The sequence below is a fragment of the Mycteria americana genome, chromosome 2, assembly GCF_035582795.1.
Source record: "Mycteria americana isolate JAX WOST 10 ecotype Jacksonville Zoo and Gardens chromosome 2, USCA_MyAme_1.0, whole genome shotgun sequence".
NCBI lineage: Eukaryota > Metazoa > Chordata > Aves > Ciconiiformes > Ciconiidae > Mycteria > Mycteria americana.
The window spans coordinates 104,182,185-104,200,210 of record NC_134366.1 but is presented as its reverse complement, the minus strand read 5'-3'; the positions used below and the strand labels follow the sequence as shown (position 1 = coordinate 104,200,210).

Here is an 18,026-nt window from a genome sequence, read left to right as displayed (position 1 = left end):
ACCTGGCTTTCTTAATAGGAAGAGCCCTGACTGTTGTTAAGGGGGGAGGGAATAATGTTTCGTACACCTTTTGAAAGATTACAATAAAGCAGGATAAGGTAATACCTTCTTTCCATCGTCTGGAAATTGCTGTGCCTGTGGCTTCCCCGCTGTCCTTCGCACAGGGGAGGGCGGCTTTCCTCAGGCCGGGCGGAACCTGCCCTACGGGCGGGGGCGGGAAGGGGCCGAGGGGCCGGCGCCGGCCCCGGCCACTGGGCCCGCCTGGCGCCGCCCCGCCGCTGAGGCGGTTCTCCCGCGGCTGGCTCGCCCGAGCTCGGCTCCCGCCCCGCCCGCGGCAGCCGATTGGCGCGGCGGAGCCTTTGCGGTGATGGACGCCCCCGCCACCTTGACGCTCGTCCGGGGCGGGCCCGCTGGCTCTCCCCTCCCCGCGGCCGGCCCCCGGCGCTGCTCCCCGCCGCCGTCACCATGCACCGCTCACTCCGCGCCTGCCGCCGCCTGGGCTGCTCCGCCGGCCTCCTCGCGCGCCAGCCGCCCCCGCGCGCCGCCGCCGCCGCCCGCTGGGGCCCGCCGCCGCGCGCTGCCATGGTGAGCGCCCGGGCGGGGGGCGGGGGGAGCGGTGACCTCTAACTGCCACTGCCCGCCGCCGCCGCCGAGACTCCGCCCCCTGCCCGCCGGCGCTCGCGACCCTCACCGGCCGGAGAGGGGAGGGGAGGGGAGCGGAGCGGGCGCGCGCTGCCTGAGGGAACGGCGGCCGCCGGCCGGGTGGGGCCGGGCCGGGCCCGGCACGGCACGGCAGGGGGGCTTTAGTCCGCTGTGTTCCCCCCCTGGGGAGGGCGCCGGCGGCGGCACCGGGAAGACAGTGCCGCCATCCCCGGTCAAGCTTGCGCGGCCGTTTCCCTTTTCCGCCGGGGAGGCCGCGGGGCTTGTCCCCGCCGTGCGGCCTGCGGCGGAGCGCGCGGGCAGCGCCGGGGCCCGGCTCGCCCCCGCTCGGCAGCGCTGGCGCGCCCAGACTTGCAGCCCCGAGGGAGTGGTTGCTCCCGGGGCGGGCTGGTGGTCTCCGCAGCGCCCAGCTGCCCGGGTGCGCTGCCCGGGGGACGAGATTTGCGTGGCGAGCACGGCCGTTAGCAGTCTCAGCATGGCCGGGGAGGGGAGGTGGCATCAGGGCAGGTAACCAGCAGAGGCGTTACCGCAGGACCTGCTGTGACAGCTGTGGCATGCAGCAGCTTCTTCCACAGAAATTTCAGGCCCTTTCTTAGGGCCGTTGAGGTACGAATGAGGAAAAGCTGTATCCTCACAGAAATGGGGGTATCTGGAAGATCTTTGCAGTCTGCCTGAAAACTAGGGAGAACTGCCTGTGACCTCTAGCTGGCATCCTCAGTTATTGTTCAGGTGTAGTCAGTTGAGTGTCAGGCTGAAACGTGAGTGGGACTTGTTTATTACGTGTGTCTCAGTGCAGAAATGAAAATGCTCTTCGAATAAGGAACTCTGAATGTCAGTACTAACAGCTAGGACATTGCATGGAAGCCTTACTCTTGGGTGCATCTCTGTTAAGTTCACCCCTTAAAACAAGCAGATAACTTGAGCATGTTGGAAGAATTCCAGCAGAAAGTGGGATGTTTAGGATTTGATTAATTAATAAATTAATTTTAGTACTTAGTTTACTAAAATAGTTACTAAATTTAACTAGAACTAGTTCCCAGTCTGTGATATTTATTGTGGTGTAGAAAATAGCGTTAAAAAACAAGCTTCCAAATGAGTGAATAAAGTGCATGGTGAATGAAACATACCTGTATAAGAAAACCTGCGTCAGAGCAGACTATGTAACTCATAAACCATTGGCCTGTCAGGTGGTTCCCTTTTTTATTTTTCTGTTTGGTATCATCCAAGAAAAACAGTATAGCTCATGGGCTTCATTTACTTGCTGAAGACCCGATATTTATGAAAGGCTGCAGTCTTACATGAAATATATGTGTTTTGATCTTTGCTGGTCAGAAATATGACCTGTCCTGTAAACAGATGTTATTAATTGCTTGGGTTTAAATAAGAGCAGAAGTTATAGCAAAATGTCCCTCAGCAAATTTCGAACTCAAGCAGCCCTTGATTCCTTACAGGAAAACTTTGTATGTTTTTATTTCCTAGAGGACCACCAAAAATGTACCAACGAGTATTTAAATAAAAAAACCCAAACACTACTTTTTGATGTTTGCAGAGATTTTTCAGCAGCAAGAGTTGTGTTTTGGAACACCTTGTGCAGACACAACCAAACGTGCATGTTGTTCTACGGTATGACTATTGTGTTGCCTTAACTTAGAGCTAAATTGCACCATATGTTTTAAAAGGAATTGTGGTCATCATGGTCCTTCTTCAGCTGAATGTTGTAAAATATTTGGTTTTGGTTTCTAAAGAGTAAATTGCAGAATTTGTGACTCGATATTATAAAGGAGAAGTGACGCTTAAAAATGGAAACATTCTTCATCTGCTAAAGGAGAGCAGTTGAGCACAAATTCCATTTTCTGCTGGCCGTTAAAGATAGGTTTTGACATGCTAAAAATGATGATTCTTTGAATTGAAATGTTTATATCCAAAAGTTGCTACAGCTGTAAATCAATGTAATTTTCCATGGGAAACAGTATTGCAGCAGTTCTGCCATTTGAATATCTCCAGTGCGTTATGGTGCAATCGGTTCTAGCTGATTTGTTCCTTGCAACAAGGCAAAGGTACAGTTATGTTTGCTGAACTGTGTAAGCTTTGGACTATGGGTTCTTGGGATTCTGGGGGGCAGAGCACACCTTCTCAGGCCTCTTAAAAAAAAAAAAAATATTTATTTTGTAAAGGTGAGGAATAGTAGTTCTGAGCTGAAACTTGCTGTAGCTATGATAGAAACTAAGTGAACACAGGAGTTTGCCTTGGCTTGTGGCAGAGTTGCTAGGTCTCCTTCTGGCTTCTCCTGTGGCCCACTGGTGTGGGAGTAGGGGGTTGACACAAGTGAGCTGCTGTTGCACCATTTTGCAGCAGGTTCCCTAGATCAGGGAGCGACTGCACAAACCGCTTTAGATCCAGGAACTGGGACATAAAGTCACTCAAGAGGGTGAATTCCATCTAAGGAGTGGGAGAAGCGTGTTTTTTACATTAAAATTCAGACAGTGCATTCTGCAGGCTGCCACATTAGTCTGAAGGTAGTGATGAAGTTAGTTACTTTAATATGTATGAAAAAAATCACTGCTTTTTTTCCTAATGATACTTTTTGCTCTGTTAATCAGCAAATGACATTCAGCTTAAAGCAGTTTACCCTATTAAGCTTAAAGCAGTTTACCCTGTTAACTTCATTGGAGTTTGTGAATGTGTGTAAAGTGGAATTGGCTAGGGAAGTAATTTTTTTTAATAACAGGATTTATTTGTTAAAAGGAACTTGTAGGAGGAGGTACTGGTCCTATTTATCTTTGTTTCACCATTGTTGACATTGGAATTATCTAAGTTCGAGGAATCAATTGTGCAACTGCTAGCTTTTTTTGTCTGAAAGGTTACAGGTAGTTTAACTTTTTTATATTGTTTGAGCATGGATACTTTTGGTGATCGAACCACTGACAGTATCAAGAGCTGGGCTTGGAACTGAATTGGTTCTGCTTATCCAGCTCTAGGAAAAGCTTGATATTGTCTGCTTATGCGAGGTGTCCAGATAGCAAAAACAGGGATTTCAGAGACCGTGCATCAATGATCTCTACTGTTAGAATATTAGTATGCGCACATGTACAGTGACACCCACAAGCATCCCTATTAAACACTTTTGGTAGTAAGATACTAAATAAATGCTGACTGTGTTCTGTTTCTTGTCAGCATGTAAGTGAATGCTAAGTGATTAAAATAGGATAAAGAGGATTAAAGAACATAGGAATGGCATACTGGTGCGCACTAAGCTTTGTATTCTTCTGGGGTCAGCATTTGTGAGAGCGTCAGCCCAAATACAAGGTGTGGGGAGTGGAATAGCAAGAGCTAACCCTTGCTGTGGCTGGGCTGGGCTGCAGTTTCTTTTGGGTCGCATGCACCACCTACTCTGCAAAAGTGCCCTAAGTGAGCGGGACTGGTGTCTCCAGTACGTGACTGCTGGAGTACCTGATGGCAGAGTGTCTCCACCTGGTTGGGAACGCTGCTCAGGACACTAAAAAGGCTGGAACACCCCCCCACACTGCTACCACCTGCAGCTTGCCGTCCATGGTGATGTGGACCTGGACAGGCTGCTGCAGACAGTGAGTGTTGCTGGAGAGGGTGTTCTGCCCAATACCCAGCCGTGCTCCTGTCCAAGAAGACTGAGACCCACCGAACAAGGAGCAAGTAAAACGGACCACAAAAAAAGTGGAACAGTCTGACTTCAGAAGTGGACACCTAGGGAAGAGTAAGAACTGTGCAAACATATGCGATGCTTTCCTCTTCTGCTGACCCAGACTCCTCATTTTCACATCAGGGGATTTCCTGAGTTTGTCTGTATAATAACCCAGTTTAGATCTTTCTTCTGTTTATCTTGCTTTCCCTGAACTCACACGGGCTTCTTGCATCTGCAGCATCAGCTGGCAAGGAGTTTCATCAGTCTGCTACTTGTGTGGAGAGCTGCTTCCTTTTGCTGGCTTTGAACCTGACACCTTCTAGCCTAATGGTATGGCTCCTGTTTCTTGTACTGGAAGAGACAGTGAGCAGCTAACACCTATCGCCATTCTACTGATGCTTTTATTGACCTCACTTTTCCTTCAAACCCCAAGTTGTCTCTCTTCTGAATGAAAAAGTCAGTCATCTTAAGAAAGCTGTTCCCTACCTTTCATCAGCCTTATTGCCTTTCTTTGAACTGTTTCGAGTAATATGCTTTTTGGGATGAAAGAACCAAATCTGCACAAAGACTTCCAAGTGTAGATGAACCACTGTGCACAGCGATGTTCCTTCTTGTATCCTCTGCTTTTCTTAACAGTTCCTAACATTCGATTTTCTTCTTTCACTGTGCTGCAACACTGTCTTGATGCTCTGATTGATGCAGTGACTTGATGCTCATTGCATGGGGGGTTGGACTAGATGATCTTAAAAGGTCCCTTCCAACCCAAACTATTCTATGATTCTATGATAGAGCAATGACTCGCCCCTGAGGGTCATGGTTAGGTCACAGCCTGGCATTGTATATGTATATACTCCTATCTATGGGGCTGGGATTGTTTTACTCCATCTATGATTAAGAATTAAAAAAGACTTATTTCCCCTTCCTGAAGGCTCTGCAAGAAGGTAATCTCCTCTTCTGGGGAAGGATGAACACCTTTCTCAAAGAAAACTGGGACTGCTGACCAAGGCATGGGGAGAGGAAGAGTAAACTGCTCTTGCTTCCTGTCCAGTCCCATAATCTTTGTAGAGCTGCATGTGAATGTGATCACATCATCACAAATGAATGGGTTGTTTCACAAAAAGTAAAAATTTACTTTTTAGTTGGTGTATGTCAGCTAAAATTAATTTACCTCTGGCTGTGTTAGATCATAATGCATGCTAGGTGTATATGCGATACAGAAATAGTGCCTTACATAAATATTGCACAAAATATACCTAGATGCGGTTTCTTCGTGTTGCACAGCTAGGGCAACTGTGTTCCTGGTTTATTAAGCTTAAGAAGATAATGAATTGTCAATAACTTGGTACCGAATTAGTCAGTTGCTCCCTCCCAGTATTTTTCTTCTGTCCCATGTGCGGTGTGGATTTCAAGTAGGGATTGTGTTGCGTGTATGTTGCCTGGGCGGGTGCCACCTGAATTCTTACCATGCTAGTTCTTCAGTTTGGTTTTAACAAAACACCAATTCTGTAAATTGTAAGATAAGTTACTAATTCTTCGAAAATAAATAGAAGCTTTTGTCAGGATGACGTGTTTCGTACAGTAGGCAGCCAAGGTCTTAAGTCTTGTGGTGCTGCCTGTCACCAGTGGCTCTGCTAGGCTACATAATGTTAGTAGTTGTGACTTTTAGTGAGACAGGTGCTCAAACTAGAAGAATGTCTTAACTTTGAAGATATAATTAGAAAAATACCTATGACTAGCTGCATGTCTTCATTTTGGGTTTTTTTCCCCCCTTCTTGCACATTTTTTCTTAACTGTATCTGCTTTCAAAAAGGTTGTGTTGTTGAGCAGTATTTGAAATACTTTTTTTTTTTTTTCTCCATAGTCCACTCAAGAGGCTTTTAGGATAGAATATGATACCTTTGGTGAACTGAAGGTCCCAACTGACAAATACTATGGTGCCCAGACCGTAAGATCTACAATGAACTTCAAGATTGGAGGTGTTTCAGAAAGAATGCCAGTAAGTAATATAAAGCTGTGTTCATTTCTTCTCTTTAAGTATGTTTTGGATGTGAGAGTGAATACCTTCTTAGACTTCTGCTGGGAATATGAGCAACTTTGAATTTTAAAGTTAGAAATTCCATGGCAAGATATTGTTCTGTGGTAGAAACATTTTTTGTTGCATTTAAATAAATTGAATGTTGCTTTTGAATAATTATTTTATTGTGTTGCTTAATTTTTTTAATAACCAGGATGAATAGAAATCTATCTTTCATTTTTCTGAAGATGAAAGTCTGAATGGAGTAATTTGTTTGCTATAGCGTTATGCAGTTTGTTATTGAAGATGTTCAGTGTAGCATGAGTTGATATGAAGTTACTTTTTCACATGTAGCTGTGCACAGAGCATTAGTGTGCGTGCACTTTGTCATGCATTGGTTTTGCGTGTACTGAAACATATGTCAGTTTGCCCTCAAAAAGGCTATTTTAGAAATAGAACCAGTTCCTCTTTTCTGTTCATTTTGATGCATGTAATCTTTTTCGATACACAAAGCATACCTGGACTTACAAAGAAAGATGAGCTGTGTACTGTTTTCTGGACTGCTTGGATAAATGTTACTGTTAATGGGAGCACAGGTTATGTGACCTAATTGCTCTTTGGTTTGGTTGGTGGACTACTGCTGGATTTAAGTTCAGGAGGAGTTTGGTTTAGAACTAGACCTGCACTACAGGTTCCTAAAATGTCCTTTGGGAGAAAAAAATTACGTATTTAAACTTATCTTGTGTCTCAGGTTCAAGTTATAAGGGCTTTTGGCATCTTGAAGAGAGCAGCTGCTGAAGTAAATCAAGATTACGGTCTCGACCCAAAGATTGCTAATGCTATCGTAAAGGCGGCAAATGAGGTAGGAACAAACTGTTCAAAATACTAGAACTGTCATTGTATTTTTGTTAAGCTTTTCACGTGAAGTTTGGAGGCTGGGGAAGACCTCTTGCATTTCTCAAATGGTTAGAGGAAGGCATTTATTGTTAGTAAATTTTGTTTTTCAGATTCAGAAATAATTTACTTGATATAATGTGTTACTATTTTACTTCTTACATTTACAGAAGTGATAGAATGTTCAAATACATTTTGATACTTAAGTTATAAAAACAATGTAATGTTTCCCTTCTATTAAGACTACTCATTACTTGCATAGTGTTGACTCTTACCAGATGAACAGTATAAAAAAATCCTAGGAGGGGCATGGAATCTTGGTTCATTCAGCTAACGTGAAGTCTGACAGGCTAAGCAAAGCTTTTTCGTTTTGGAAGTCTCCAATCTGTTAAGCAATTGCATCTTGATGATGTGAAGACTATCTGCAATCTGAATAGATTCTCTGTAACTAGTCTACTACTTCTTCAGATTTAAGCTTACTAGTAAATCTGTGCTTTTTAAGTATCACTTTTATAGCTAAAGAGGACACGATGTGACACACAGAGGCATCTCCTCTTTCTCAGGATAAATGCCACCCAAGTGCACAGAGTTGTGAATGACCATTATTTGAGGTATGGTAATATCAGGTGTGTTGCTTTGTGTAAAATCAACAGATATATTTATCTAGGAGCATTGTTTTACAGAGCTTTCTTGTTCTGACTAGCTTCAAAATACTTCCGATTTGCAGAAGCCTTATCCTCTTTCTACCAGCTGTAGCACCATAATTCCCACGAGCTTTAGAGAACTCCAGAATATGTCCAGTCTCTTCTTGTGGTTTCTAGGGTTCTCCTAGTTAAAGGTGGATCAGAAATTTTGGTGGCTATAGGCTACTTAGTTTTGATTCATGGGTTCTGAAAGTTGTTTGGGGCTTTTTTGTTGTGTTTTAAAAACACTCCTGCAGTGATATCCTTTCCCTTACCTCCAAAATAATTTTCTAATATAGCTGAAAGAGATACAGCAAGGAATCAAGTTACTCTTGGAGGTGGGAACTTTGCCACTGTAAAAGATGGAACATGCATAAGATCCTTTCCTGAAAAGCTTGATTCCAGTAGGACTGATGTATCCTGATAATCTGGAGATAGTTATCTAGCCTCAGAGTTGTGACAACAGATCCTTTGCTTTGCATTCTCAACTTTTCTGAGGCTAATATGCATGGGGGTGATACTTCTGAGCACAGATTTTGATACTATCACAAACACACATTTAGAAGAATCTCTAAACGCGTGTAAGGTTCAACAGACTCCAAAAAATGTAGGTCAAACAGGAGAGTATTTGTCCCTGTTGTTCTGTTTTGATTTGAGATAGTAGTTGTCATAGCCTACCTGCAGAAGATGTAAGTTGGTACAGTCATTTTTGGCTGATCAGGACCTTGTTCCCATGGGTAATCAGCAAGTCAACACGTATGAATCTGTTTAATTCCATGTGATTCTCTTGTTTATATGTGTAACATACTTACAGTTGAGGTACAGTAAAAGACAGTCACAAGTCCTTTTTAGGCACCTCTCAATTTAAAGCCATGTAGGTCCAGGGTAGTATCAGGGAAAGTATGCCTTACAGGAAGAAGGTGTTTGATACCAGCAACCATCTGCTGGCTTATTGTGTTGATGCAAAAGTCTAATGTCTAGAGGTATAAGAGGTCTGGAACTTTATGAAATTTATTTCTGGAGAAATTTCAGAGTCTAATCATACAAATATCATGTACTGCATGTGCATGACAGATGGCCTTTGGCAAAAATACCTCTTCTGGCAGACTCTTTGTGATAAGGAATGGACTTCTGAATGCCTCTATTTCAAATTGTTGTATAGTTGTGATCAGTGTTCATGATGAAACTGTGCAGCTGTTGAGCTTGATTTCCTAGGAGAAAGCAGTGCACCCATGCTGATGAGGAGTTTTTGGTCAGCGCTTATCTGTTTACAAACTTCTATTTCTGACACCCGAGGGATGGTCATGACCCAAGGAGACATACAACACTGAATCAGTACCCTGAAGCACCTTACGTGCTCTGATTGAGAAACTACTTAAGATATTTTCCTCCCCTGGGAGATCTGATTAAGCTGAGGAAATAACTGTGGAAGGGAGAACCAGCATGTACTACCTCTAGTCCTACCCAGGAAGATTAGAATCCAAATTGTTTTAAAATTTGGGAAGGGAGGGATATTTTTGGACTTAAAATCATCTGCATTGTTTGGGAAACAGAAGATATAACCTAAAAAACTTTTAAAAAATCTTTTCTTTCTATGACTGTAGAACATGAAGTCAAATCATATATTTCTCTGTGTTTCAGAATTCAGCATCTTCAAAAAAACATAGCAAAAGTTTTTTGCCCTTTTAATATCTTGTATTACATCAAACTCTTAATTATTCTGGTATAAATTCAAAATTATTATATGTAGATTTACAAATATAATAGAGAACATTATTTGAATTATAGCTATAAAATTCTCAGGTTTATGCTTTTTAATTTTTTTTGTTCCAGTAGAACAACTTTTCTCTCTCTTTTTCCATTATAGGTAGCTGAAGGAAAATTAAATGATCACTTTCCATTGGTGGTGTGGCAGACTGGGTCTGGAACTCAAACCAATATGAATGTCAATGAAGTCATCAGCAATAGAGCCATTGAGATAATGGGGGGCAAACTTGGGAGCAAAAGCCCAGTACATCCGAATGATCATGTTAACAAAAGCCAGGTCGTTATGCTTGTATTATACTTCTTTTAATGTCAAAAGTATTTTTTTAATTGTGAATTTTGAATTCTCTTATAGCCACTGTTTGTATTTTTAAAAAAAAAAAAAAAAGGAGTTTTGTGTACAGCTTTGGCAACAATTTTCTAGGTTTTTCAGTTTAAATGAACTTCAAAATGTTGGTCAGTGACAGTATGAGCTTTTAAGAGTAAAAATTTTGAACTCATTCATGACAGATGAATTCACACATGATGTAGTGGGCAGAGGTGGCCTGGTGACAACCACTGCTACTGAGAGAGTCTTAAAGAAGTTAAATATAGATCCAGTTTCTAAAGGTTGGATACTTACAACTGTTACCTCCATAATGCATTACATAAAGCATGTAGGAAGAATAATAAAATGGCTAGAGTCCTCTAATGGGTAATTTTTCCCTAAGGATCATGGTAGACCTTTTTATTATACTTCACTCTTAATATTTCCTTCAGATTAACTGAAGTTTAAGCCACTGACTTGGTTGTATCTCTTCCTGATCTTTTGTGCTTACTCAATATCCTGGGAACTACGGATTTAACATTATCAAAACAACGTATACAGTTACCTGTATGTCACCTACAGTTCAAAAGTCACCTACAGTTCCTTTAAAATCATCCATCCACTTGTTACCCGTGTCTCATAACTACTATAGTAATTATTTTTCTTTTTTTTTTGTCCCACTGTTGTGAACAATCTACTCAAGTTAACTGTCTGTGGGTATAGTTATAAAAAGTCCATTTTATCAATAAGGTGCTAGACTGGAATTTGGAAGATTTGATTATTCCTGCAGATTGATTTGTGGAACGTTCCTAAGTTGCTTACTCTTAGTTTAGTTTCTTCTTCTTTATAAAATAAAGAGAATAAAGCCATACATGTACATCTTACAGCACCAATGGTGAGAAAAGCTTGTAAAAAAAATTCTTGAACTTTCTTTACAGAGTTCGAATGACACTTTCCCAACGGCAATGCATATTGCTGCTGCCCAGGAGGTTAATGAGGTGTTGTTACCTGGATTAAAGAAGCTACAGAATGCGCTTGAAGCAAAATCCAAAGAGTTTTCCCAAATCATAAAAATAGGGCGCACTCATACACAAGATGCTGTTCCACTTACGCTTGGACAGGTAAAAAACCCCAAATTATGTATTTGTTTGGAAAATTCTTGTAAATATATTGGAGGAAACTGAGGCAAACTTGAGGACGCCTAAATTAAGTTGATAGTTTAAGAGAAATTATAGGAAACTGGCTGAATCTCAGTCAGAGTATTTTCATCTTATTGGAGTTTGCTGGTTGCTGTACTGTAATAACTGCATCATAAGTTTTCTTAATTTTTTTCCATGTGTGTTTTACTTCTAACAGTAGTAAGATATAAATGATTTTTAAAAGATGTTCTGTTACCAAATAACACGTGATATTTCTGTTACACTGACATTGGAAGGAAGAAGGTAGTTAGTCTGTAATCTGTAAGCTTATATAAATGAGGTTTCGCCAACACACAAAACTACTAAGTATTTTGAACAAAAATCTTCTATATATGATCATATATATATATATATATATATATTAGCAAATCTTTGTTATCATATTGTCAAGAATGGCTTATTACATTATTATGGTAATGAATTAACTTAAACTGAATTGATAAAAATCCATGTAAAATTTGTGGACTTTTTCCAAGAATGCACAGGTGGGGTTTTTACTAACTAAAATTAAGTGAGCAAAGCCCAAGATCCGTTTCACTAATTGTACCTTGAGAACATTAGTTTAATCTGAGAGCTGATTTACTTTGGATTCAGATCCTGCTAAGTACACAAGTGAGATAAAAGGCAAGAGAAAGATGTATTGTGTATACATTTTTATATATGTAGGTTGTTTTTATGCGTAATTGTTTGTAGTGTGAGAGCAGTCTTCTAATATATGTAAACCTTCCCTCTTAATGAAGACATGCTAAGATTTAGCATTTGGGTAAAGTTCAGTGCCTTCAGGTTTTTAAAGAAATTAGTCCAATCATGTTAAAAATCTAAATAATTCTAGATGCTTATTCTTGGTTGTTGTCTTTGTTCCTTTATTTTGTCCTCCTTTCTTTCAAAGGAATTTAGTGGCTATGTGCAACAAATTAAGTATGGTGTGGCTAGGATTGAGTCAACCATGCCAAGAGTGTATCAGCTGGCAGCTGGCGGGACTGCAGTTGGTACAGGATTAAACACAAGAATTGGCTTTGCTGAGAAAGTTGCTGCTAAAGTGGCTGAACTGACGGGTGAGGAATGATATTTTGGAGTTAGCGGTAAACCAGTATATGTAGCATACAGTCAAATTCAAACTAAATCTTTCAGTTTCCATACTTCTCATGAGCTCAAATTGTATTTCTATTTTAACATGAAACTTTGTTAATGCTGTATGTTATATGCCTTATACTTAGGATTTTTCATGCAATGTATTTTTATAATTATACTCAGTGCATTGAAAGTGACTGAAATTACCATGTTTTTCTGAGCAAGGCTTATTGGAGATGGGTACAGTTTCAGGCTTCTATTATTAGCCCAGCTATAATGCTTCTGTCTTGATCTTTGCTCTTCTGGCTCTCTTAATTTACAGTGACTTGGCACAAAAAAGGGGAAAAAACCCTCCCAAAGCGACTACATTTCTTCATGTGAAAGAGTAAAAGTTAGCTGTCTGATTTTTTTGATGCTGTCTTTATAGATCTTAAAACTTAATTTACAGAGCCATTGAGTTTTTTGATCTGTAAACCAGATCTTTTGTGTCACAGTATCAGTTTTTAAAATGCCCCCAAAACAAATGCATACGTCTGTCATTTAAATTTGCTGTAAAGTCTGAAACTGCTTATCAACGGTATTTTTGTTTTAATGGAGCTATTATTCACTGTCTTGTAGAGGGTCAAGACTTTCTTGTACCTTGAGAGGGAAGAAGTAACTTGTCATAAGCAACAGCTGCTGAGAAGCAGTACAGGCCTTGTTTTGGTGCTTGAAGAAGCTATCAGTGGTGTTAGGAAGCTCTCCCATCTTAACGGTTGTTAGATGTACCATATGGGCAGGTTGTATGAGTTTAAAACAAGTCGGCAGAGTATTGAAGTCCCACATGTTCTTATAGGCAAAGTTTATTGGCAAGGGCAAAAGGGAAAGTTTGGAATGATCTCTGCAACTGAGAAGGCAGCTATGCAATTCAGAAGCCCATGCAAATTGGGTGGGATTTGGTGTTTGGCAGGAATTGCAGAACACTAGAAATTATGGGGGTTATGCTGCTCTTGTTTGAACTGGTAATGTAAGCTCAGACCAGTAGTTTTGTGGGGCAAAAGTCCAGCCCACTGTCAGTCCTTAGTCATGTCCATTACTACTAATAAAATTCTGCTGAGACTCTTCTTCCTTGAAGAAATGTTTTTCATTATGGAACCTAGCCTTAAATCTCAGGCCTTTAATTAACGTAAACAGAGCTGTTGCTTCCATTGCTCCTGTGCTCTTGCTCTTGGCAGCAGTTTCAGGCATCCTCCTAAGTCTGAATCAGCTGTCACATGTTCTGTCTGGTTTGTTGTTCCCTTCCATTGCTGATACTTGGATGCATCTTTTTTTTTTTTTTTAAGTAGCTAATTCCATTGTGATTACTTTTTATTTATCCTAATGTCTACACTGTGCTGCAAACCCCTCTATTTTCATAAATGGGAGAAAGCATCCTGGCAACTGACAGTCTAAAGAATCTAACGATTTACTGGAAGAAATACATAAGTTTGGGCTAACTTGTAAGAGATTTTTGACATTCACAAAGTACTGTGGTGCAAAACAATGCTTAGTGTGCAACACTATGAAAGCTTGAAATTTGTACCTTTGTTGTGGGTAGATGGGCAAGTTTCATATTCTTCCGTATTTTAGTGACTTTTATTGTGTCTTTTGTATTGAATTTAGTCTGTTTAAGAAATATGTTTGTGAGGAAAGGTCTAGAGAAGAGAGATGATCTTACAGTGTTATTAATATTTTGGGGTTTTATTTATTAAGCTAATTATATGTTTGATTATCTGGTTTATGTCTGCAAGGAAGTGCCTCACTGGTTTAATGTTTCCTGCCCTCCCTGTAGGTTTGCCTTTTGTCACTGCTCCAAACAAATTTGAAGCTCTTGCGGCTCATGATGCTCTAGTTGAACTCAGTGGAGCTATGAACACAGTGGCATGCAGTCTGATGAAAATAGCTAATGATATTCGTTTCCTGGGTTCTGGACCACGCTCTGGACTAGGAGAACTCATCCTGCCTGAAAATGAGCCAGGAAGCAGCATCATGCCAGGTACAGAGAAAAATTGCCTGTTAAAGAAACAGGCTGTTTCGGATCACTAACTCTTAACAGATACTTACCAAACAAATGTCAATAAGTCCATGATTCAACACTTCTGTCAGTTATCTTCTGCCATATTTTACCAACATTTTGTGTTCATAAAAACAGTTGCTTGCACAGATGTTTGGGAAGTATTTGGCAGAGAGTAGTATCTGTAAACATATAATACAACTTTATTGATACAAACATATGTCTCAAAACTTTATTTTAGAATTGCAAGATCTCTACAATGTTTGTGTAAAGACTTTTCTGAAACAAGCTTTAAATGATCTAATCTATGAATTGTAGCAATATCATGATGTAAATTGACTTCTGTCTTTACTTCCTAGCGTGATTAGAATCATGTACTCATATATTCTCTTCTGTAGAGATCCCAGTGTATGGGAGGATAAGAAAGGAAGGAATAATATTAGTAATCATTCCTTGCCTCCCTCCTAAAAAAAGTATGTGTATGTCAATATTGTACATCCAAAACTATTTGAAGCATATTCTTCCTGTATGATAAATTATAAAAGAAACAAGTCGTGAGCATATCTGGCTTTCAAAAAAGCAGATAATGAATGTTCTTATTAGGATTATTTCTAGAAATGAAAGCAACCATAAAACTTTCTTGTTAGGAGGCCACTCTAATTTGGTTGTTTTTTGTCTCCTGATAAAGTAAATGGAGTATATTAATTTTATTACAAAGTAATTCTAATAAATTAGTAATACTTTTCTTAAGTTGACTGAGATTTGGTAATGATTTGCCAGAAATGCCTGCTTACATGAATAAACACAGGTTATAATCTCTTGACTATTAAGAACTGTGGTAATTAACAGCCACTTAGCTCACACACATTTTATCCAGCTCTCAACGTCTTGGTAGATTGCTAAAGCAGCCATAGCTGCTTTAAAAATCCTAGCTGAATTACTGGAATAGTACAATGGATTTAATATCATTTATGGAAATTAATTTTTTTCTGTGGTGCACAGATACAGGTAAGACATGTTACCTCCTACAAAACATCTTCTGTTGAATGTAATTTGGTAAATGAGGGAAGTACTGATCCCCTCCCCTTTTTTTTTCTCCTTCTTTGGTTACCTTTTTCTCTCCCTTCCACAATCAGGAAAAGTGAACCCTACCCAGTGTGAAGCTGTAACCATGGTGGCAGCCCAAGTTATGGGAAACCATGTTGCTGTTACTGTAGGAGGTAGTAATGGACACTTTGAACTGAATGTTTTTAAGCCCATGATGGTAAGTTCATGAAGTTTTAAATATCTAGGACTTTTAAAATAATCGTTTGTACAATCAGATAACTCAGGGGAAAAAAACCTCAATGGGTAATTGGTCAATACAAGCACCAGAGAAGCTGATAAAAATGTGAGAACAAATGTTATTCTTTTGTATGGTAAGTCCTTGTTATTTTGACAGGGAACTGGCAATGTGTTTTACACGAAAGGATCTTATGCAGATAAGCTTTTATCTTAAAAATGTATGCTTGTGATCAGTGTAAGGAAGCAGGGAGAGAGGAACATAGACAAAATTTTGTCCAAAGCTGAAGAGAATTTGGTATTTTAGCTAAAAATGAGGATTTTTTCTTTAGCAACTATCTGTTACTAATTTCTGTTACTGTTTGAATACTAAAGGATTACATGCTTTTGGCAAGTGAGTCATGTAAAATTGTAAATGATTAGTCTTAGACTTCAGTATTTAAACTAATGTCTGCCTTCTACAGTGCGAGCAGGGTACACCAAGATAATACTGTGTGTAAAATGTTGAAGGGATAGTATAGCTCTTAGTGTAGGGATGATAGTTTAAAAAGAAGGTGACTTATGGAAAAGATCCTAATATTAAATAGAAGCAAAAAGAAAGTTTTTGAGATTTTTGTCATCTTGTTAGAAATCAGAGGCACAAAGGAAGCAGCATGTCACGTTATTTTTCTACACGGCCTCTAATGACTGATACTGCTTTTTTATTATGCTAGTAAGAAATGACTGAAAAAAAATCAAAATCTTACCATAAAATCAGTATTTGTCTCTTCCTTGCTGTTGTGTCTGTTTAGGGTACTGTTTTTTTCCCCTCCATCTGAACAAATTTCTTCCAAGCATATAGCACCTGGTTTTGAAAAAAAAAAACCAAACCACCAACAAAACAAAAAACCCCAACCAAACCAAAAACAAAAAAAACCAAACCAAAACAAAAACCAAAAAACCCAGAAACCTCCTATTGAACAGCCAAGAGATGTACCTAGCAGAAGATAAATTTTGATAGAAACAGACAGCTCTCCAAAAAAGAGTGGCATGTTGTGGATTGTCAACGTAGAGGACTAATGCCAGACATTATTGTACTTTATATTTTTAGATGTCTTCTCTAGATTGGTACTTGAGGGGGAAAACAACAATGAATCAAATGCCTTAATGTATTTTTTTACTTGGTTATTTGTGCACTGTTATAACACAATGATTACACATGCTGTGGTCGTCTTAATGCAAGAGGAGCTCTGCTGTGGAATGCTTCTCACAAATTCCTTTCAATGGGAGTGGCTGAGCTTACCCTGCGGGAGGAGGGTGTATTATTTACTGCACTCCCTTTCTACAAACAGCCCGTTAAAGAAGTGGGTATTGGGGGTGGGGTGGGGGTGGGGGTGTGCACTTGTTATGAACACAGCAGACTGTGCGACTATTAATGTCTGAATGTAATAGTTGGTATTTCTGTCTTTTTTATTAGATTAAAAATGTTTTAAACTCTGCAAGACTTCTTGGAGATGTTTGTGTTTCTTTCACTGACAACTGTGTAGTTGGAATCCAAGCCAATACAGACAGGATCAACAAACTAATGAGTGAATCTCTGATGCTGGTAACAGCACTGAATCCGCATATAGGTAGGTTTAAGGCTCAGAAACTTCTCAAAACATTATACTGAAATATTTTGCGGTAACGTTATTTTGCACACGTTATTTGTACTGTCACGATGTTTAGGAGACCAAGTCATGGCTCAGGCCAAAAGTTAATGTACTTTAATGTCACCAACGAGTATTACTGGTGAAAAAGATGTGTCCTCCTTGCAGTGGCTGTAGAGTGCACTATAAAAATAATATTGATGAGAGTCAAAAAAAAAAAAAAGGAGAGTGGGAGAGTTTGTGTACCTGTTGTCCTGATTTGACCGCTAACAATGAAAAGGGAAAGATTACGAGATATTTTTTTTTTTTTTAAGGGAGGAAGTCACATCAAACTTTGACCGACATGCTTTAAGACCAGAATAACAGCATTTGCCTCCACTTTAAGTCAGGAGTTGGTGTAAACATTTGGCGGGCGTTGACCGCAAGCCGAGTTCAGCAGCAGCAGCGCCTCGCGCAGCAGTTCTCCGGAGGCCAGGCGTCGTCCTCCTCCTTTCGCATCTCTAGCAAACCTTGTGAACTGCAAACGGCTAACGCCTTCGTGTTGTTTCGTTACAGGATACGATAAAGCAGCCAAGATTGCCAAAACGGCGCATAAGGAAGGGACGACGTTAAAGGAAGCCGCTGTAAAGCTGGGCTTCCTCACCTCGGACCAGTTTGATCAGTGGGTGAAGCCTACAGATATGTTAGGTCCTCAGTAACTTCGTTAAACAACCCGCAAAGTGTTCTTAGCACAACCGATAAATAAACTAAGCCGAATGCCATATGCCGCTGTTCCGCGTCCCTGCCTGCCTCCCCTCGGACCTGCCGGCCGCTGCCGGAAGGGCGCCGGGCCCTT

General features: G+C 40.4%; 1 protein-coding gene across 1 annotated transcript; it reads left to right on the top strand.

The window, feature by feature from the left end:
* Nucleotides 1–424: 424 nt before the first annotated feature.
* On the top strand, nucleotides 425–17,948 carry FH (fumarate hydratase). Its single transcript, XM_075494162.1, has 10 exons — nucleotides 425–585; nucleotides 6,180–6,314; nucleotides 7,084–7,194; nucleotides 9,777–9,953; nucleotides 10,919–11,101; nucleotides 12,069–12,234; nucleotides 14,061–14,264; nucleotides 15,419–15,546; nucleotides 17,020–17,173; nucleotides 17,747–17,948. Exons 1-10 carry the CDS (start codon nucleotides 466–468, stop codon nucleotides 17,887–17,889), a joined length of 1,521 nt encoding a protein of 506 aa, XP_075350277.1. The 5' UTR covers nucleotides 425–465; the 3' UTR covers nucleotides 17,890–17,948.
* Nucleotides 17,949–18,026: the final 78 nt, after the last annotated feature.

What these genes read in the sequence shown, in the direction of transcription:
- FH (XM_075494162.1), top strand. Translation starts at nt 466, where the DNA reads ATGCACCGCTCACTCCGCGCCTGCCGCCGCCTGGGCTGCTCCGCCGGC. An exon ending in TTCCACTTACGCTTGGACAG is followed by an intron (nt 11,102 to 12,068) that starts GTAAAAAACCCC and finishes TTTCTTTCAAAG; the next exon opens with GAATTTAGTGGCTATGTGCA. An exon ending in TAAAGTGGCTGAACTGACGG is followed by an intron (nt 12,235 to 14,060) that starts GTGAGGAATGAT and finishes CCCTCCCTGTAG; the next exon opens with GTTTGCCTTTTGTCACTGCT.